Source organism: Coloeus monedula (genome assembly GCF_965178545.1).
Source record: "Coloeus monedula genome assembly, chromosome: 27".
Lineage (NCBI taxonomy): Eukaryota > Metazoa > Chordata > Aves > Passeriformes > Corvidae > Coloeus > Coloeus monedula.
The window spans coordinates 1,450,127-1,471,054 of record NC_138807.1 but is presented as its reverse complement, the minus strand read 5'-3'; the positions used below and the strand labels follow the sequence as shown (position 1 = coordinate 1,471,054).

Genomic DNA, 20,928 nt, shown 5'->3' with positions numbered 1-20,928 from the left:
GCCCACCTCCCCCTTCCACCCCTCTGCTACCAGCCTTACTTCATCCCACACCCCAGAACTGGGGCATTCCCTTCCCTTCCCTTCCCTTCCCTTCCCTTCCCTTCCCTTCCCTTCCCTTCCCTTCCCTTCCCTTCCCTTCCCTTCCCTTCCCTTCCCTTCCCTTCCCTTCCCTTCCCTTCCCTTCCCTTCCCTTCCCTTCCCTTCCCTTCCCTTCCCTTCCCTTCCCTTCCCTTCCCTTCCCTTCCCTTCCCTTCCCTTCCCTTCCCTTCCCTTCCCTTCCCTTCCCTTCCCTTCCCTTCCCTTCCCTTCCCTTCCCTTCCCTTCCCTTCCCTTCCCTTCTCCCTTCCCTTCTCCCTTCCCTTCCCTTCTCCCTTCCCTTCCCTTCCCTTCCCTTCCCTTCCCTTCCCTTCCCTTCTCCCTTCCCTTCCCTTCCCTTCTCCCTTCCCTTCTCCCTTCCCTTCCCTTCTCCCTTCCCTTCTCCCTTCCCTTCCCTTCTCCCTTCCCTTCCCTTCCCTTCCCTTCCCTTCCCTTCCCTTCCCTTCCCTTCCCTTCCCTTCCCTTCCCTTCCCTTCCCTTCCCTTCCCTTCCCTTCCCTTCCCTTCCCTTCCCTTCCCTTCCCTTCCCTTCCCTTCCCTTCCCTTCCCTTCCCTTCCCTTCCCTTCCCTTCCCTTCCCTTCCCTTCCCTTCCCTTCCCTTCCCTTCCCTTCCCTTCCCTTCCCTTCCCTTCCCTTCCCTTCCCTTCCCCCTTCCCTTCTCCCTTCCCTTCCCTTCCCTTCCCCCTTCCCTTCTCCCTTCCCTTCTCCCTTCCCTTCTCCCTTCCCTTCCCTTCCCTTCCCTTCCCTTCCCTTCCCTTCCCTTCCCTTCCCTTCCCTTCCCTTCCCTTCCCTTCCCTTCCCTTCCCTTCCCTTCCCTTCCCTTCCCTTCCCTTCCCTTCCCTTCCCTTCCCTTCCCTTCCCTTCCCTTCCCTTCCCTTCCCTTCCCTTCCCTTCCCTTCCCTTCCCTTCCCTTCCCTTCCCTTCCCTTCCCTTCCCTTCCCTTCTCCCTTCCCTTCCCCCTTCCCTTCCCTTCCCTTCCCTTCCCTTCTCCCTTCCCTTCTCCCTTCCCTTCCCTTCCCTTCTCCCTTCCCTTCCCTTCTCCCTTCCCTTCCCCATCCCACGGTGGCAGATGCCACAGTTGGTGCTCCTGTGGAGAGCCCAGCACAGAGCACACCCTTTGGAGGTGCCTGGGGAATGTATCTCCAGGAGAGCCCGTAACACTGGCTCCAGCATCTGAGAAGCCCATTCAGGGCACAGTCCCTGGCAAATCCAGAGGGAAATGCTGAATGAGTAAGTGCTAAGTTACTTTCCCCCATTCCCTGGTGTAAGAATGTGGCTCTGGGAAAAGCACTGCCATCGGTATTTTGTGTTCAAATACAGTTTTCCCAGAGATAACATGGAGCGGCTTGTGCTCGCTCCCCAGAACTGGAGCTTTTGCAGGGTCAGGGACAGCACTCACAACTTGCACCCACAATAACCTCCCTTTCCTCGTGGTCTGAAACTGGGATGGAAGAACAAAACCTACCACTGAAGGCCTGAGCTGGTGAAGGAATGAGCCCCAAACTCCCAGCTGGGACCCTGACACAGAGAACAGCCTTTTCCAGCGGGTGCTGGATGCCAAAAGCTGGATGGTCTGTGCTGCTGCCACAGGAGCCTTGGGTGCAGCTCCAGGTTAATTTTCCTTATTGTTTCCTTGCAGATGGACTTTTCTGTGTGCCCACAAAGTTCAGCACTGCTCTGGTCAAAAACCCACATGGTGGGGAGGTGTTTCGGACACTGGAGAACTGAGAAATGAAGGAAAAATGCTATCCTGTCTCCCAGGTGGAATGTTACTATGAAATTGTCCAGAGCTCTGCAGGACACGGGGAGGAATGGCTCAAGGCAGGTTTCCAGGGGTTTGGCTCCTCTCTGGTGGGCTCACCTGGGCCCTCATGCGGGCTTTGAACTGCTGGGTGGATGCTCTAACATCGGCAGCTTCACACTGGCATCAAACTAGAGAGGTAAAAATCTCACATTTGTGTTCTCTTGTGCTATAAAATGTATTTTGCTGCCACTAATTCGTGCATACATCAGGGCCATAAAGGAACAAAGGGCTTTTTCTTTGGAGTGAGGATTTCTTTTAAAAAGTAATTAAGCAACAATTATATATATATATTTAAATATTTAGTTGTTAAGTATGTCCTCAGTTCAACAGAGACCCTGCTGTCCCGCTGAGCATACCTTTGTGCACAGGCGCCTCTGACTCAATAACACTGCTATGCCCCCAAAATACTTCTTACCAGCTGCGCCTTGCTGCTGCTCTTCTCTGGGGATGGATGCTGAGCCTGAGGCTGCAGGGAGGGTGGAGGGTGCTGGGGTGTCCCTGCTGAGGTGCTGCAGGGGATTTTCGTGCCTTTGTTTTGCAAATCTTTGCAGGAAATCGATGTGGGAAGGTGCTTGGGCAGCTGCTCCTCGGGGGATCCCTGCTTGCTTAGGTAAGCACAGCTGCCAGGCTCCATCCGCTCTCCCTCCCGCACATCCGCACCCCGGGCCAGGTGGGAGCTGCCCCTGCTCCTCTCACCCAACGCATCTGCGGCTGCCGGGGTGGGGGGGACACGGAGCAGGGTTTGGGCAGCACCCCCAGCTCACCCACCACGCTGTGCTGTGCCGGGGGGGAGAGCCGGACCTGCCGGGATGGGGCCGGATTGGGTGGGTGGTTACAGAGCCTGTGGTGTCCCAGGACAGCAGACACAGATCCTGACAGTGGCTTCTGCAGCCTGGGATGTGCCACTCCTGTCCCTCACCTGCTGGCAATGCTGTGGGACAGGAAGAGTCGGGGGTGGCTGGGGCAGGGTGGGTCCAGACAGTTGTCTCAGGCTGAAGGGGCAGGACTGTGTGTTGATTGTAGACATGAAAACATGGGTCCCCAGCACAGGAAGGACATGGAAAGTTGGAGCCAAGTCCAGAGGAGGCCACGGAGCTGCTGCAGGGCTGGAGCCCCTCTGCTCTGGAGCCAGGCTGGGAGAGCTGGGGGTGCTCACCTGGAAAAGAGAAGGATCCAGGGAGAGCTCCGAGCCCCTTGCAGGGCCTAAAGGGGCTCCAGGAGAGCTGCAGAGGGACTGGGGACAAGGCATGGAGGGCCAGGAGCCAGGGAATGGCTTCCCAGTGCCAGAGGGCAGGGCTGGATGGGATCTTGGGCAGGAATTGTTCCCTGGGAGGGTGGGCAGGCCCTGGCACAGGGTGCCCAGAGCAGCTGGGGCTGCCCCTGGATCCCTGGCAGTGCCCAAGGCCAGGCTGGACATTGGGGCTTGGAGCAGCCTGGGGTAGTGGAAGGTGTCCCTGCCCATGGCAGGAGTTGGGATGAGCTGAGCTTTAAGATCCCTTCCAACCCAAACCATTCTGGGATTCTTTGCATGCCAAGGGAAGCAAATCAAACCATGCAGGAAGAAAGACCTGCTCTGCTCAGGCAGAGGAGGTGACAGCTCACGAGTTACTCCACGAGTAAGGAATAGGTGCTGCAGGAAGGAAGCTGCCTCCCTTCTCCCCCATCCTGCTCCAGAGCATCTGCCCTTTTCCCGAGGGGGAACAGAAGGCCCAGGATATGGGGGGCCGGTGGTGTACTGTGTACACGCTGGTGTACTGGGGATGCGCTGTTTTTTCTCTAACTGCAGGGAGTCACAAGACGGGGAGGAATGGCTGGCCCGGGCAGAAGCTGCCCCGAGACGCTGTGCCCCTCACGGCCACCACACGCACCGGCTCCGGAGCCGCCGGGGCCACGTCTGCACCGTCGCTGCCATCCGGGAGTGCCACTGCCGGGGGTATCGGGGCTGGGAGCTGCGGGTGGGGCTCCTGGAGACCCCGCCAGACTGTCTGTGGGATATGTAAATGAGACAAGGCTATTTTTTGAATAAAAGCTGCTTTAACCAGCGGGTATAAATGAACCCTCTACAAAATGTGTTGTAGCTTGTAAAATAAACATCATGGGCAATTTGCAGGTCCTTGGGGCTCCGCTGTGCAGCTCCACAGCCCCTCTGCATCCAGCATCCCAGGAGGATGCAGCTGTCTGGCACGGGCTGGGGTGTGCGCGGGTTGGCTGCTCCCGCTAACAAACTTTGGAGCCGGAGTCGGGAGAGGGGAGCAGGAGCTGGGCATGTTGGGGCAGAACTGTCTCCTCTGCAGGCACCCCCAGATATCCTGTGGGACATGCTGCTGGTGAGCCGGGCAGAGAAGGGAAAGGATTCCGGGGATACAGATAGTTTTCTCTCTCCATTAACTCCAGTCTGTCGGTACCGCCGTGCCTGTTCTGCATAATTAACAGCCCTTTAGGGTGGAATAAACTGTAGGCACCACTGGACATTAGCCTTCACCTTGTCTCCCATCAGGTGGTCCTGGCAGGGCTTCAGCCGGTTGCTGAATTAGTTAATTAATGCTAATTTTTTCCATTCAATCCCATGGCAGCTGTACAGTGTGTCGTGTCCACCTGCACCAGCCTGGTTTCTCTGTGACTGGGGAACAAGACCTGTAGAATTGGCTTTTATCCCACCACCCGGATATTTCATTAAGTTCAAGCATTCAGGAATTAGCAGCAAATGCTTTTTAATTCCCAGGAAGCCAATTGCCCTTTAAAAAAAAAAAAAAAAAAAGGCAGCTGGATTCTGGTGGTTCTGCTGCTGCTGCGGTGTGACCCCACAGCCCGGGGCCGCAGCACCGCCGGGTCCTCTGCTGGACCCTGCTCTGCCCCGTGGCCTCGCTCCCCGGCGGGACACACAGCCTGGGCTGCCCCCACTGAGAGAGGGGACTCCGGGCACCCCACCCTGCACACCTGGCAGGGACATGGGATGGGGACACCAGTGTGGCACTGAGCCTCCGCCACCATCCTCGCTCTCAGCACGAGCTGCTGCGGCAGGACCGGGGTGGGAAGGGGATGCTCATCTTAATGGGCTGCATTCCTCTACACAAAGGTCCTCCGATTTGTCCCATTAGTGCCATCATTAAAATCCAGTTAGTCTCCTACGGAGAGCAAATGCAGCCCAGCCAAGACCCTGGCAAGGCGCTGGTGGCCCCAGACCCCCGTGTCCCCTGCCAGCCCCGGGAGTGCCTGGTGAGCCGTCCTGCCTCCCGCTTGTGTACTGGGGCTAATTGGTGCAGGGGGCCCGGGAGCCGGGCTTCTCACCTTGTTAGCATGGCAATTAGCTCTCTTTACCCTCCTGATTGCTCCTGTGCATATTTCACTCCAATCCAGCTTTCCAGTGAGTTATAAATGCAGCACCGGGGAGGCGGGGGGAGTTGTGCTGGGACAGGGAGCACAGAGCCATGCTGGGGACTGTTCTGCTGCTGCTGGCCCTGGCCAAGACGACATGCCCGAGCCCAGACAGCGTGGCGAGCCGGCGGGCTGAGGCGCTGAAGAAACTCCTGGAAGTCTTTGGCATGGAAGACCCTCCGGCCCCCCCAGCTCACTTTAAGCAGCCGCCCCAGTACATGGTGGATCTATTCAACAGTGTCGCCAATGCGGATGGTGTCACCAAGAACCCTGACATCCTGGAGGGCAACACCGTTCGCAGCTTCCTGGATAAAAGTAAGGGGGGCGTGGGGGGTGGTCCCTGTGGCGCTGGGATGGGGCTGTGGGGAGGGGCTGAGCGTGGCCGGTGGAGTTGCTGCCCCTGGTTTTGCTCTTCTCAACCCATCCTTCTCTCCAGCTCACAGCGAGGAGATGCGGTTCCTGTTTGTCCTCTCCAGCGTGGCCAAGAATGAGAAGATCCTGACGGCAGAGCTGCACCTCTTCCGCCTCTGGCCGAGGGTCACAGATGGGCCCAAAAGGCACCACTTCTGCCAGGTGAGGATGGGATGGGGGGGATGGGGCTGTCCCCCAGCCTGTGCCCAGGGATGCCACTAGCACACTGTGGTCACTTGCCTGCAGTGGGAATGTTGCCTGGCTCTGGGATCATATCAAAAAATGTTTCACAGAAAATCACGATGATTTAACTGTGGCAGGTTCTTAAATATCTACCCTTCTGGCTTGTGCAAGCATCAGCAAGGGCACACCAAGGTTGTTACAGATCCATGCTGACAATTCCCCATCTCCCCCCACCCCTCTGTCCAGGATCAGCCCCTTGGGCAGACTATGCCGGGGTGACCACCTTTTGCCTTCCCCAGGTCAGTGTCTACCAGGTGCTGGAGAAGGACAAGCTAGACACCCCCGGAGGGAAGAAGCTGCTGGCAGCCCGGCGTGTCTCACTGCAGACCTCGGGCTGGGAGGTCTTTGCCATCACACCGGCTGTGAGTCATTTTTCCTCTGTTTTGGGCAGCACAGAGGGAATCCTGGAGGTTCACATGCAGGAGGTTTTTTTAACCCATTTCACCCACAGCAGCCTTTCAGGCTTCAGTGCAGTTTCCTGTGTGCAGTCTCTGCAGTGACATGGGGGAATACATCTTATCCTGGGATGGGGGGACAAAAGTCCTGCCAAGAGCCCCGGGGGCTGCTTCATCCTTCCTGGAACTTGTCTCACTGCTCTGCAGGGAGCGCTGGTGCTGGCTCCTGCCACAGTGTCCCCTGTGCTGCAGCCCCAGAGCAACCTCTTGCCGTGGCACACGGAGTGTGGCCTCCCAGTTCACGATGTCCTGCTGCTGGCCTGGGACCTGCCTGTGGGGACACCAGGGCAGTGCCTGTCCCAGTCCATGGTGACACTGGTTTGGTTCCCCAGGTTCGTGACTGGACTGAAGATGAAAGCAGCAACCAGGGTTTGCTGGTGACAGTCCAGGGCCCGGAGGGGAGCCCGCCTGAGCCCCCACCACTGCAGTTTGCATCTGGCCGGAGCCACCATGAGAGCAAGAAGCCCATGTTGGTCCTGTTCACGGACGACGGGCGCCGGGGAGCGTCGCTGCCCACAGCCGGCTTCCCAGGTGGGTCCCACACGCCTGGCACGGCTCCCTCGGTGCCAACATTCCTTTCCCAGGGGGTGCTCCCCACATGTGGGCTCCTCAAATCCAAACCTCCTTCCCTGGCTGGAGGGAGAGGCCCTCTCCTTTCTGGTGTAGCCTGCTCGGAGTTTTGCCTGCTTGCAGATGTGAAGCTGGATTTGAGGGTGGCCATGAGACTGAGGGTGTCACCTCCTGGTGGCTCTGCCTGGGCTGGTGACAAGCTGTGACCAGACGGCTGCAGACAACACCTGTAGGGAGGGGTGGCCGGGGGGGTTGCAGTACTTTCTCCCTCCCCCCAGGCTCATGCAGTGGCTAATGGCATTCGATGCTCCTTTCTGACAGATTTAAAGCCTCAGGCTCCCAATCTCCCTGCCAAGATGCCGGTGCCCAAGCTGGGCAGGTCACGCAGTACACGGTCTCTGGATCGGCTCCAGCCCTGCCAGAGGCATCCCTTGTCTGTGGACTTCGAGGAGATCGGCTGGTCCGGCTGGATCATCTCACCACGGGGGTACAACGCCTTCCACTGCAAAGGCTCCTGCCCCTTCCCTCTGGGCGAGAACATGCGGCCAACGAACCACGCCACGGTGCAGTCCATCATCAACGCCCTGAAGCTGAGCGAGGGCGTCAGCAGCCCCTGCTGTGTGCCCGACAAGCTCTACTCCATCAACCTCCTGTACTTCGATGACGATGAGAACGTGGTCCTCAAGCAGTACGATGACATGGTGGCTGGCAGCTGCGGCTGCCACTGAGGCGGGAGGAGCAGGGGGCTGGAAACGGCGCCGCACTGGAGGCTGCACCCACTCCCTCCAGAGCATCAGTGGGGTCCCACAAACCCTCTCAAAGAGACTGGGATGAGCAAAGCAAGGGGGTGCTGGCTCTGCCCTGGATGGTGTCACCCCCTAACAGTGCCAGCCCAGGAAGGCTCAGGGCCAAGCTCTGATTAAATCAACCCGAACGAGCCTGTGTGACCCAGCAGCCCCGGGGCAGCAGCTCCATTTTGGGGTGCCCTGTGTGGGGGCATGGGTGTCCCTGCCCGTGCAGAGGCTCCTGCAGGCTGTACTATATGTATATAGCAAGAGCACTAATATATGACAGAACGCCTGTACAGTGTCCTGTAAATGTCTGTACATTCCTGCATTGCTGTGACTTGTAAAATGAATTCAGAGCAACTATTTAAAAATGCCATTCTCTGAAGGCTGCCTGTGGACTCTGAACTGCTCTCAGGAACAGAGCAAGCAGACTTCTCGCAGGCACAGGGAAGGGGTGCACATGGAGGGATGAAGATCCAGCTGCAGCAGTCTCCAGGGGCAAGAGGAGGTTGGTGTGCCTCACTCCTTGAAAGCTAAATGATCTCAGGACTCAGCAGCCTGCAGCTGGGGGTGCAGGGAGATGAGCAGGTGATGGGGGTGCTTGGGGGAATGTGGTGACAGGGTCAGGGGTGGGACAGGGGTGTGTGTAGAGGAGCCCAGAGCTGATGCTTCTGGGGCGGGTGAGGGGTGGCTGTCGTGGTTTAACCCCAGATGGCAACCAAGCACCACGCAGCCACTGGCCTCACCCTCTACCCCGGTGGGATGGGGGGGAGAATCAGAAGAAAAGGTGTAAAACCTGTGGGTTGAGATAAGGGAAGTTCAATAATGGAAATAAAATAAAATATGATCATATTTAATAATACTTGTAATGGAAAGGGAGACACCAAAAGGAGAGAGTCATAAACCCCAAGACAGACAAGTGATGCCCAATACCCAGTTGCTCAGCATCCACTGATCTGTGCCCAGCCTGTCTCCCAGCAGCAGTCAGCCCCTCCCGGGCAGCTCCCCCAGCTTACACACCAGGCAGGATGTTCTGTGGCATGGAATATCCCTCTGGCCACTTTGGGTCAGCTGCCCTGGCTGTGCTCCCCCCCAGCTTCTTGTGCAGATCCTCGCTGGCAGAGCATGAGACACTGAAAAGTCCTTGACTTGGGGTGAGCCCAGCTGAGCCACAACCAAAATATCAGTGTGTGATCAAGATTATTCTCATCCTGCATCCAAAACACAGTGTTCTACCAGCACTGGGAAGAAAATGAACTCTATTGCAGCTGAAACCAGGACAGTGGGGCGGGATGACTCTGGGGGAAGATGGTCAGAGGAAACTGCTGTGCCCAGAGAGAAGGTTCCTCATGGAAGAGAAATGGGGTGGAAACCAGAGCTGCCCAGCGCTGTGCCGTCAGGTCAGTGCTTGGGAGGTGTACAGAGGGTGGGTGTCAGCGTGGGTACTGGGGAGTGGGTGTAGGTGTAGGTGGTCAGGGCAGGGGTCCCCTCACACCTGCTGGCACAGCCCCCTTGTCCCCTGCAGTCCAGCTCTCAGTGGGAGTGTGGCTGTCCCTGCCAGAGCGCTCGGCCCCTCCAAGTCTCTTTCCAAGTTTGCAACATCGGCAGCTTTGTCAGAGTGCCAGGCTGGTACCAGGAGTCCCCTGGCACCTCTGCGTCTCCAAGCCCAGCTTACAAGTGAGTGAATCCCACCCTGGCCTGGCTGGCACCAGTTTCTTTCCTCTGCTCACCTGGAAGCAGCACCAGCAGCTGTTGGCTCTTCCCCAGGTCAACCCTCCCTGCAGCCCGAGGTCCCTCTCTCCATCCCACCCAAGGGAAGGGTGTATCCCTTCAGGAGGCCCATTGACTAGACATGGTCCCACACCAGAGGGTGAATCCTTCCCCTGTGCCCCCCAGATGTGTCCCCCGCTGCCTCCCATGATGTGAACACAGGGCAGAGCCAACTGGTGTGTCCTGATCACATGCACGTCCCAGCTCCAGTTCCAACGCACCCAGGCCCAGGCACCTCATTCCGAAACTAAAGCATGGACAGGCTCATCTGCATTCCTGAGAGCCCTGTCCTTGTACTGATGGACTTGCGAGCGCTGGGAAGATGTCCCCTCCTCACCCCAAATGATGAGCAGTTTACTGAATCACACACAGTGGCTGGACAAGAGTCCATGACAAGGAAGGGTTTGGGCCTGGTTTATTAAATGCCTGTTCCTGGGGGTGCTCTGGCTACAAGCTCTGTATGCCTGTAGTGCCTGTGGGCCCCATCACAGCAGCATCCCAAGTCAGGACTGTGCCCCAGACTCCAGGGCAGTGGGAAGAAGAGCAGGTTTGGCTGGAATGATGCACGGCTGTAGCCTTTCCTCTGGGCCTTCACTCAAATCCCCACACTGGACTAGGCCTGGGCTGCTTGGCTGGGAAGGAGTCACGGGGCCCTGGGCAGGGGGAGCCTGTGTATGTCCCGCTCCATGGGGAACAGAGCAGCACCTGCACAGGTATCACACTGGGCTACCTGCCTCAGACAGGTGACAGTTCAGTCCCATCACTCACTCCCCGTGATGTCAGGGTGCCCCTTGCCTCAGCCCATGGCAGACAAACACCCTGCCCTGGCCGTACAGCTCCAAGCCGCCTCTGACTGACAGCTCTGCGGGACAGCAGTGTCTGGCATGCAGCAGTGAGGGAAGACCCAGCTGGCAGCAGCCCCTGTGCAACAGCAGAGCCCCGGCACTGTTGTGACTGCCCATAGCTCGGAGCCTCCCTGGGGGACAGGACCTGCTGGGAGGATGGCCAGGACAGGCGATGTCTGGGGGGTGGGGAGCCTGCGGTCAGCGGTAATAGCGGGGCTCAGCTCTCCAGCACTCTGAGAACTTCCGTAGGACTCGCTCCTTCAAGCGGATCCTCCTGGAAAGCTGATGTGACTGGCTTATCTCATGGGCCTTCAGCCTGGCATAGTAGTCAGAAAACTTGTTGTAGAGGATGGAGATGGGCATTCCATTGAGGATGATCCCGAAGGAGATGCAGAAAAATGCCACTATCCTGCCGAGCATTGTGTCAGGCACGGTGTCTCCATAGCCCACGGTGGAGAGGCTGACCTGTGCAGGGACAGGAAAGGATAAAATCCCATGGAAACAAGCCCAGCAGACCCTGCTGGCTGGTGCTGGAACTCACTCCCTCCCGCCCCTCTGTGTGGAGCCACGTGTTCCCTGTGACCAGTGCCAGACCGTGACGGCAGCCAGCTGAACTGTCCCCTCTCCAGAGCCTGCCTGGCCAGGGCCCCGCTGTCCCGGCTCTGCCCAGCAGGCTGGAGAGCTGAAGGAAAGGGCTGCCTGAGCCCCAGAAGCAGCGATCAGAGGCCAGACCCTTCTCCCTCACTGCTTTGTGTGTGCCTCTTCAAAGGCAGCTGGACACCCCTGAGCTGAGCCTTCCCCAGCAGTCGGTGTCTGCTGGAGCTTCCTTCCCCCTCAGAGCTGTGGCTCCAGAGCTTCCTGGCCATGAGTTGCCTGGTCCCAAAGAAACAAAGCTTCCTGGAGCCTCCCTGCAGGGGAAACAGAGGCATTGCCTGGAAATGAACCATCCTTAGTAAAGGGGGAGCAGGGCTATGGGGACAGGGTGAGAGCTGAGGCAGAGAGGTTTGGGCTTGGCAGGGAGGTGTGCTCGCAGGGACAGGCTCAGCCTGGGATGTTGAAATGCTTGAAGTTGGTGATATTGCTGAGTAATTTTGCCCTTCCTCGAGGAGGGATGAATTTGAAGCAGATAGCCTTTGTGGCCAAGGGGGATTATAAGAGCAGAAATTATCTGTGGGATCATTTCATCTGTAAATCAAAATGCCCTCATAACCCCTGGCTGTCAAGTGCTTTAGCTGCTCCCCATCTTGGAGGTAATCCCAGCTTTATTATAATGCTCAGCTCTGCAGAGCTGCCGGCTCCTGGCGTGAGCAGGGCAGCAAAAGGGCAGCACACCCCAGTCTGTGTCCACTCTCATGACACAGGCTGAGGCACAGTGTGACTGTGGGCCCCACATACAGCCCTGGGTTCCCCATCTCAGACCCACAAGCTCTTGTGCCTCTCAAGCTCAGCAGGGCTGCAATACTGCCCAGGGTGGCTGTTCCCATGCCCACAGGCTGCATCCACCCAGCACTTGGGTCCTGTGACAGATAAAGCCTGGGCCGAGTCCCATCCCACTTGTTCAGCTCAGGCCTGGAGGCTCCCAGGACACCACCTGTCCCACCATCCCACCCCAGCACCAGGTTTTGAGCCTCTGAGCTTAGTTCAAACCTCTGATTTCTCTTCTCAGAGCGTGCAGGCCTCTGGGTTTCCCACCATTAGCGAGCTGGTGGGAAGGCTGGGCCCTTCCTGTCTCCTGGCCAGCAGCAGTGGTGAATCCCCCGAGCACTGGGGCAGCCCCTACCCACGGAGCCTCCCCCACCCCTCTCTGGAAGAAGCTGCTCACACCTTACCGCTGCCCACCACCACGCGTAGGGGATACTGGTGAAGTCAGTGCCGGGGACATCATGTTCCACTGAGTGTATGAGAGCAGAGAAGGTGAAGACCCCCATGGCAATGAAGAGGAGGAGGCAGCAAACCTGCTGGTAGCACTGGCGCATGGTGAAGCTGAAGGCCCGGAGGCCGGTGGAGTGACGCGCCAGCTTGAGGATGCGGAAGATCCTCATGAGCTTGATGAGCTTGAGGACTTTGCCCAGCTTGCTCACATTCTCCATCTTGTGGAGCTCTTCATGGTATTGTATGTCTCCATCCTCCAGATTTTCAAAGAGGATCTGGATGTAAAAGGGCAGGATGGCTACCAGGTCTACAGCATTAAATGCTGCCCGCAGAAATTTCTTGAAGCTGGAGGAGGAGATGAGCCGCATGAGGTATTCGGAGGTGAAGAAGATGGCACAGATCGTCTCCATATGCTCCATCCACAATTTCCCCGTCTTGTTTTTCATCTCCTCCACTGTGCTCAGTGTCATGCCCACAATGGAGATAAGCACAAAGAAGCTCGACATGACAGCAATGATCTTGGCTGGCACAGAAGAGAACGGGTTCTCAATGAGGTTCCAGACCATCTTCCGAAACTGACCCAGAAATTTGCCATCAAACTGCGCCCCTGACTCCAGGGGCTCCAGTTCTGCCTCTAGCTCCTTCTCTGTTTTCAGGTACTCACTGAGTTCATCTTGCTTTTCCTCAAACAGGATCCGGCAGCAGCGTTGGGAGTATTTCAGATGGATTCCCCAGTACTCGATTTCCTCCACAAAGTTACTGGGGCACATCTCATCCATCATCCACAGGACCCCACTGCGGTAGAAGTGGAAGATGTAGTGGAAAATTGAAGGATCTCTATCAAAGAAGTATTCATTCTTCTGCACCAAGTAGTCATCACAGAGCTGCAGCTTCTTCACAGGGTCTGTATAGAGGGCCAGCTTCCCAAGCCGGGTGATGGGATACTTGGCCAGTACCTTGCAAGCTATCTGGAACGATTTGCCACCTACGTTGATGTTGAGCAGGTATTTGTTCCTTTGGATGGGAGTCTGGCTCTTCTCTTGGTTTCCGTCTGCCACATTCTGCATGGAGCTCCATTGCCTTACCAGGCTGTCCTGTGCAAATGGGATGTGGGATTCCTCTTCCTCCAGGGTCCGGCAGCGGCCCTGGTGATTCCCTATCTTCATGCTGGCCGAGAGACTCGCACGCCTGGTCCACTGTTGCCTCATGGTGCCTGGCTTTCTGAAGTGGTGACTCCTGTTACGGGCTGTGGGACAGCAGCTCTGGCTTCATGGGAATGCTCCCACTGGGCACACGCTGACTGGGATGAGTGCTGTGAGCTCGGGGCAGTGGAGTGGCTGCCCAAGGGGCACAGCTGCGCGCTGGTGCCACGTGGCACCTGCCGGGGTCCCAAAGCCGATTGCTGATCAGATTGGGGTTTGCACCGTGGCAGTCAGAGGCGGCAAAGCGCCCACTCCTTAAGACACTAATGAGATTGAGGCACTAGTCCTTTATGTAAGGAACTATTTCCAGCTCTGCACTTCTCCTTTCCCTTATTCTGTTCTTATTAGCTGTTTGCATTTGCCACATGGTGTTTCCTGGAAGGACATCCATGACAGCAAACAAAGCAGCACAAACTTGCCTCGATTTACCCTCTGTTGATGGGACAGGAAGGTGCAGACATGCAGGATTTGTACTGGCTTTGTACCCCCACACCAGATGCTGCTCTTGGCACCAGCCCTTTGTTAAATGCTAATGCAGCTGCCCCGGCTCTGTCAGCTGTCACAGCCAGGGAAGGGAGATGGTCATGACCTCCCAGCTCATCCCTCAAGTCCTACAGTGCAGATTTAGAGGGGATGAGGTGAAGGAACCACCTGTGCCTCCACACAGTGCCCGAGCAGATTCCCTGTGGGACAGGCTGCTCCTGTGCCCCTGCCCTGAGCCATCACATCAGCCTTCAGCCCCACAACTCACCCAGGCAGGGGCAGGAACAGGGAACAGGACACTGGAAATGCAAGTAGGCAGTAAAAGTTCCTCTAGGCTGCTGGAACTGAAAAGGAGGAAATAATCCTTTGGATTTGCAAGTAAAAGGGGAACCAAAATTAAAGAGGCTGATCTTTGAGGTCTTATCCTGGAATACGATCCTACTTCAACATGTAAAACATCACATTGATCTCCATGAACTGGTCTAATTAAATACAGAGACTTGTAGCACAAAGGTGCTGCTGGCCTGAAAAGCAGCTCGGGCTCCACTACAATTAAGTCTCTGAGCCTGGGGATTAGAACAACAAAAGCACTTCTAGCACCAGAGAGAGGAAGGGAAATTGCTGTCAGAAACACAGCCCCAAGTTTTGGCACAAGATCCATAAAATGTATTTATTTCAGCTCCAAAGCACTCTGCTCAGGGAGCAGTAAGCAAAACCTGCACCTTCTTGTGAGTCTGCCACAGGGCCTCACTCCCCATCGCACAGAGCAGGGGCTCTGCCCTGTGCCACGGACCAGCCGGGCTCAGCTTGGCAGCTGCAGCTCAGAATATAATCTAGGACCAGCGGGTGACAGCTGACCTTGGCCACGTGGCCCTGCCAGCACCAGTGCTTCAATTGGCCTCAGCTCAGCCCTGTCCTGCTGGACTCCTGGAGCCCTTCCTGCCCTGCAGCGCTTCGTGCTCTGCTCTGACAAAGAAGGGACAAGATCAGGCAGTTTTTTCACCTTGCTTTTGGCTGAGCTTCCCACTTGTCCCTGGTTCAGTAGTAGCACCTCTGGTGTTACTGTGGCATCTGTTCTCCTGTCCCCATCATCTCTGTTTGCTTTGCTCCTGTATTCATTTTCTCTGCTACAGCCGGTGCGTGCTGGAGTCGCATCTGTCCCAGACAGGCACAGCAGCACTGGCTTCCACATAGTGCCCCACGCCAGCCCACCCACCCCAAATCCTCTTTCCAGGATGTGACAAGCCAAAGGTGATGCAGCCCCTGGCCTCCCAAATACAGAATCCATGCAAACGCACAAATCCAGGAAAAATAAAAACTCCAGAACTTGTTAATTTCACATTCTTTATTCTCCTGTGTCAGTCACCACAGCTATCTCTGCCTGTCCCTGTGGAAACAGAAGATTGTGTGTGTCTTTGCAAATGGCTCCTTGATACTAAAAATAGCAGCCCTGGAATAACTCAGGACTCCAGACCACATACAGAAGTTTCTCCTGTGGGGTATGGCAGCACTCACACACTGTCCAGGAGCGGAAGACTCCTACTCCAAGGCTAATGACTGGTGTCTGCTTGGCAAGCCAAGTTCCCACCTTCAAGGCACGGAGGTCAGCAGCCAAGGCAGCAGCTTGGTGCACTTAGTGAACACTTGTGCAAGGTACACGTGGCAAACGCTGAACCAGAGGCACTGGGCACTAATCTGCCCCTGCACAGGCAGCTCTGAGAGGTGCACAGCACTGAGTCCTCTGGCTGGGGCTCCACGTGCCACACAGTGTCTGACCCAAGACATGACTTATTTCCAGGGACACCTCCACTAGACCAAGATGCTCGGAGCCCTGTCCAGCTGGGTCCCAGGGATGGAGCAGTCACAGCTGCTCTGGGCAGCCTGTGCCAGGGCCTCACCACTCTCACCATAAAACCCTCCTTCATGTCCTACCTAAGCCCACCCTCTGCCAGTTTGTAACTGTTGCCTCTTGCCTTACAGGCCTTGGTGAAAAGTCCCTCTCCATCTTTCTTTCAATCCATGGACAAGGACAAGACACAACAAGGCTCCCTGGATCCATCTCTTCTCCAGGGTTTGCCCTTATAAAGGTGCAGGACCTTGCATTTAACCTTATTGTACTTCATGAGGTTCCCACTGGTCTGAAGGTCCCTCTGGATGACATCCCCCTCCCCAACTGCACACCTCAGCCTGGCCTCATCCTCAGACTGGCTGAGGGTCCACTTGTTCCCACTCTACACACCACTGACGAAAACATGGGATAGCACTGGTCCCAGTATGGACCCTCGAGGGACACCACTCATGTCAGAACAGTTTTAAGGAAGACACCATTAAGAGTGTTAAGAGGAGCCCCATGCAGCATTTGGCACTGGGGTGGGCAGAGCAGGTCTGCCAAGGGTGGAGATGTTTGTGGAAAGGAGTGTGAGAGGAGCTGCTGGCCCAGGGCCAAGGAGCTCCTTGCCCTACGTGGGCTTGGAAGACAGCACAGCAAAGCCAGAGCAACTGTCACCCCCATGGTGGCACTGTCAGTAAAAGCCTCCCGTGCACGGGACTGAGCAGCATCAAACAGTAGTGCAAACATGGAGTATCTGTCTGATCTGTGCAGCCAGTGTGAGTGCCTACAGAAATGGGTGAGAAAGCTCCTGTTCCCTGACAAAATCCAGGGGGAAGAATGAGGCAGGTGAAAAAAGGCTCCTGGCATTTCAAGGACAAAAACATCTTCGGCTCCAAGGCCACACTGGTGGGCATCGGCTTTAACGACTGTCAGGCAGAACAATGAAGCCATTTCTACCACCTTTGGGAGGCTGTTGTCACAGTGCCAGGGAAGGTTCTGTGCTATTTCTGGAGCCAAGGTAGTTCCACAATCTAAGACCCATTTACAAAGGGAGCATCCTGTCAGTATTCCAGTGTAGCAAGCCAGATTTGAGAGCTGATGTCCAATTCAGTCAGGCTTTGGGAGGCTGTTGTCACAGTGCCAGGGAAGGTTCTGTGCTATTTCTGGAGCCAAGGTAGTTCCACAATCTAAGACCCATTTACAAAGGGAGCATCCTGTCAGTATTCCAGTGTAGCAAGCCAGATTTGAGAGCTGATGTCCAATTTAGTCAGGCTCTGTGGTGAGCAGGAGACAGATCAGGCTAGTCCCACGTTATCACCTTGGCATAAGGATCCCTGTTACAAAGCCAGAAAAACACCTGGTTATTTACAGTCCTTTGGGAAGAAACCTGGTTTGACTTCAGTTTACACAAAGTGGAGGAAAAAATCCCATACCAGAAGATCAGTATCTTAGCAGGACTGCTCCATGTCCTTGGCAGCAGGGAGGAAAGGGGAGAGTTCTGCTGCTTCAGGGCAGACTGAAACCCCATGCACCCAGTTGGCAAGCATCAGGGAACCTGGGTTTGTTGGTTTAACACAGCCTGGTTTTAGTGGGCGGGAGGAGCTGCTCGAAGCTTCTACTATGTCTGGCACAGAAATAATTGCTGAGGGCTCTGACGATGGGCAGGTTACCAGCCCAGTTAGAGAAGCTGGTAACACCTCTGTGATGACATATTTAAGAAAGGAAAAAAGCACGGGCAGTTCTCTTTCTTCTCCCGAGGGGTGGTGAGGCGGCCCCCGAGGGCCATCCTGGTGCAGCCGGGGCCCTCCCGAGGCCGGGGCCGCCCGTGCGGTGCCGCAGAGACGGCGTGGCCAGCAATGAAAACATGGCCAACAGTCCCCGGTGCGGAGCCCGGGCAGGATCAACCTTTCAAGTGCAGCAAAGCTCTCTAAGAACTTTTCAACTGCTGGAACTTGAGAACAACCAAACCTACAGACACCAACCTTCTTCCAAGTCAGAGAAAAAGGAAAAGTGAGGACACGTGAGGAGAACCAACACGGCGACACCGAGGTCAGTGAAAACAAGGAGAGGGAAGAAGTGCTCCAAGTGCCGGAGCTGAAGTTCTTCTGCAAGCTGTGGTGAGGACTGTAACACAACAAACTGTTTCCCTGTAATTCAGGAGGTGTCTGGGGGGTGCAGATACCCACACGCAGCTCGTGAGGAACAGTGCTCACGCTGGAACGTGTGGATACTGAAAAGCTGTAATCTAGTGAGGAACTCGAACAGAGAGAGGACCCTTGCTTCCACAGATAGAGAACCCTTGCTTCCAGACTAGAACAGCTCATCCTTAAAAGACTTAAACCCCATGAACTAAAATGACCCACGCTAGGCAGTAGTGGGAAGACTGCTTGGCCGTGGGAGGGACTCACATTACAGCACGTCGGCCGGGCTGCTGCTTGTGAAAGTTAAAACCACACTGGAAAAGTTCACAGAGAACTGTCTCCTGTGGGAAGGATCCCACGGCACAGCAGAAGAAAGAAACTTTTTTCCTTAAGTGTACTGAAGAAAGATTTTTAAGAAGTGAAAGACTGACCAAAATCCCGTGTTTTGTCTCCTTGCATGGTCACCAAGGTGAGAGGAAGGGACTGGGAAGAAAAGGTGTTCTAAAGGTTTATTTTAGTTCTCATTACCCTTTTTACTTTTAACTCTGTTAATAAATTTTCTTTATACTGTTTAAGTTTTAAACCTGTTTTGCCTTAAAGTGTTTTTCCCCTTATCCTTAACTCATGAAGTTTTCAATTCCCCCTCCTCTGCTATAGATAGTTTTTTGTGGGTGCCTGGCACTTAGCCAGTGTCAAACCCCAGCACTGGGAAAACCTACCCCCAAACAGGAAAGCTCTAGAAGCCAGAAACACAGGGCAAGAAGGAATTTCTCCCTCAGGCACATGGAATGCAAAATACTTAACTTTCAGGGCGAGGAGCCTTTTTGACTCTGGTCAGGCATCAGCTGTTCCCTGGCTGCTTTTTCAAGCCTGAAGACGTCAGATCGGTGTTTTACTTTGGACAGACGCCACACAGCAACAGAACCTGCAGCTACCAGGATGCTCAGGAGCCCTGGAGAGGAGAGTGCACAAGCAGAGACCCACTCACTGCCCTGGTCTGGGCATTGGGACTGGGCTCTGCTGCTCAACACCATGAGCCAACAGCCAGAGATGAGCAGTGACCCTGGAGAGCAAAGGACGGACAGAGAGGAAGTGAGTTAGTGCCAGATGGCGCAGAATGGCCTTTCCAAAGATGCAGCACATCCAAGGCAGAGCAATAATTAAGCTGTGGTGTCAGGCCTCTCTTAGCCTCCCAGCCCAGCAAAAGCGGCTACTGATACAGGTCTGGAATTGACCCCATCACGATACTCAATTTATAGCCCAAGGTAGGTAGGTCCAAGACCATGTGCAGCACTCTGAGTCTCACATACCTGCAGCAATCAAGATCCATGTGTAACCTTGACTCCTCGATGGCACAGAGACCTCAGGCTCAGGCGTAGCTGAAGCCTCTGTGAGGAAAGAGTAACAAGTCCATGAGGCTTCCAACTCACCTTATGGTCAGCACTCAAAGCAATCTTCAGTCCACACCTGGCTGAGTTACTAGCTCACCTCAAGAGCACCAAGAGGCCTTTACCAATTTAAGCAAAACCTTATCTGCTGCTACTGTGATTAACCCACACTGGAAGAAAAAACGTCCTACTGGAAATGCATACCAGGAAAAGGTGGGAAATTGCCCAGCTGGAGCTGGAACTGCAGCATCCTAGCCTGTTGTCGTGGCACTGAGAAGCCACAGGTACAACCAAAACACAGCTCTTTACCTCGCCTGCCAATTGAATTGGTGCAGGCATCAAACCCAAACCCAGTCTCTCACACCTGCAAGTAATCCCCCTCCTCTCCACACCCTCGGCAAGCCCCCGGGTGAGGGAAGCCAGAACAGTCCCTCCAAGCACCCCAGACAGCCAATGGGTCTGACAAAGGATGCTCCAGAGCCGAGTAGCTCTGCTACCAACAGTGCTGGGGTGCGGACACAGCTGGACACAAGCCCAGACACTGTGTCTGCAGCTCCTGGCCAGCCCGGATGGTCCAGAACTTCCTCCTCATCCTCTTCACTTCAACCCGCCCATTCCTCAGACATCAGAGGAGCTCGGGAGGTGGACAGATTCCAGTGTTTTCTCGTTTGAAGTTGCAACTGGGAATTGCATGTCCCGGAAGAAGGAATAAAGTACTTCAAAGGCGCTTCCCGAGGGAGCCCTGGGGGGCGTCATCGCCATCCCCACCAGGAGAAGCTGAAGGTGGGGGCCCCCATAGCGCTTCCTCCACTCACAGTGACCCGCGGTGACCGCAGCTGCCCCGGACCGGCCACAGACGGCGGGGAACAAAGGCTTCGGTCCGGCTTGCCGCCCCCACTCCCGGCCCCCCGCTGCCCGCGCCCCCGTACCTGCGCTGCCGGTGGGCGGCACCGCCGAGCTCCTCGGCGGGGTCACCGCGGGACTGCCGGGACTCGGCTCCGCCGCGGTCGCGGTCCCGCAGCCCCACTCGTCCCCGCCGTCGTCACAGTCGGGGTGGCCGTCGCAGCGCCAGTCGCGGTGGAAGCAGGGGGCGTCGGGCGCGCAGCGGAACTCGTCCGGGCGGCAGGGGGACAGGGTGGCTGCGGGGAGACGGGAGCGTGAGGGGAGCCCCCCGCGCCCCCCCGCGCGGAGACCCCGCGCGCAGGGGGCACGAGGGCTCCAGCCAATGAGAGCGAAGGGCGTGTGCGGTGACCCAATGAGCGGCACCCGCCCGGCCCCTCCCCCGGCTCACCGATGCCTGGCGGGAGCGGCAGCACCGGCACCGGCAGCGGCAGCAGCAGCAGCAGCAGCAGCACCGGGAGCCCCGGCGGCAGCAGCCGCGGCCCGGCCATGCTGCGGGTCCGCACCGGACGGACGCGCCGCTACAAATGCAGAGGGCGCAAGCAGAGCGCGTGCGTACAGCCCGACCTCCACCAATGGGGTGCCCGAGGGGGCGGGGCCCCCTCAAGGGCGCGCGCCCACGCCCCGCCCACCCCCGCACTTTCCGCGGCGGAGCCTCCGGGCCGTGCCGGCTCCGCGCTGTGCGTGCCCCGGGCCGTGCCCGCGCCGGGCTCCCTGCGAGGCAGCGGACGGAGCTGCTACTGCCCGGCTGAGCC

The 20,928-nt window shown here is 56.6% G+C and overlaps 3 protein-coding genes across 6 annotated transcripts; 1 reads left to right on the top strand and 2 right to left on the bottom strand.

Annotated features, from left to right (window-relative positions):
• Positions 1–5,274: 5,274 nt before the first annotated feature.
• Positions 5,275–7,681, top strand: LOC309582743 (bone morphogenetic protein 2-like; the record flags this gene model as incomplete). The annotated part of the gene is given in 6 exon segments (XM_082298083.1): positions 5,275–5,316; positions 5,319–5,589; positions 5,711–5,847; positions 6,168–6,290; positions 6,716–6,914; positions 7,275–7,681. Coding segments are annotated over 6 exon segments (1,179 nt in total).
• Positions 7,682–10,554: 2,873 nt separating this feature from the next.
• LOC309582608 (potassium voltage-gated channel subfamily V member 2-like) lies at positions 10,555–13,436 on the bottom strand (the record flags this gene model as incomplete). The annotated part of the gene is made up of 2 exons (XM_082297834.1): positions 10,555–10,821; positions 12,186–13,436. 2 exons carry the CDS (start codon positions 13,434–13,436, stop codon positions 10,555–10,557), a joined length of 1,518 nt encoding a protein of 505 aa, XP_082153960.1.
• Positions 13,437–15,240: 1,804 nt separating this feature from the next.
• On the bottom strand, positions 15,241–20,689 carry CD320 (CD320 molecule). Of its 4 annotated transcripts, none has more exons than XR_014227117.1 (5): positions 20,565–20,689; positions 20,203–20,412; positions 19,196–19,273; positions 17,727–18,948; positions 15,241–17,078 (listed from the first exon to the last, which is right to left on the bottom strand). XR_014227117.1 is itself a non-coding variant. In XM_082297910.1 (5 exons), exons 1-4 carry the CDS (start codon positions 20,662–20,664, stop codon positions 18,692–18,694), a joined length of 645 nt encoding a protein of 214 aa, XP_082154036.1. In that variant the 5' UTR covers positions 20,665–20,689; the 3' UTR covers positions 15,241–17,080; position 18,691. The 4 variants fall into 4 exon arrangements, 3 of the variants coding, with proteins under 3 accessions (XP_082154036.1, XP_082154035.1, XP_082154037.1); XM_082297910.1 differs by having other exon boundaries at positions 15,241–17,080; positions 18,691–18,948; XM_082297909.1 differs by having other exon boundaries at positions 15,241–18,948.
• Positions 20,690–20,928: the final 239 nt, after the last annotated feature.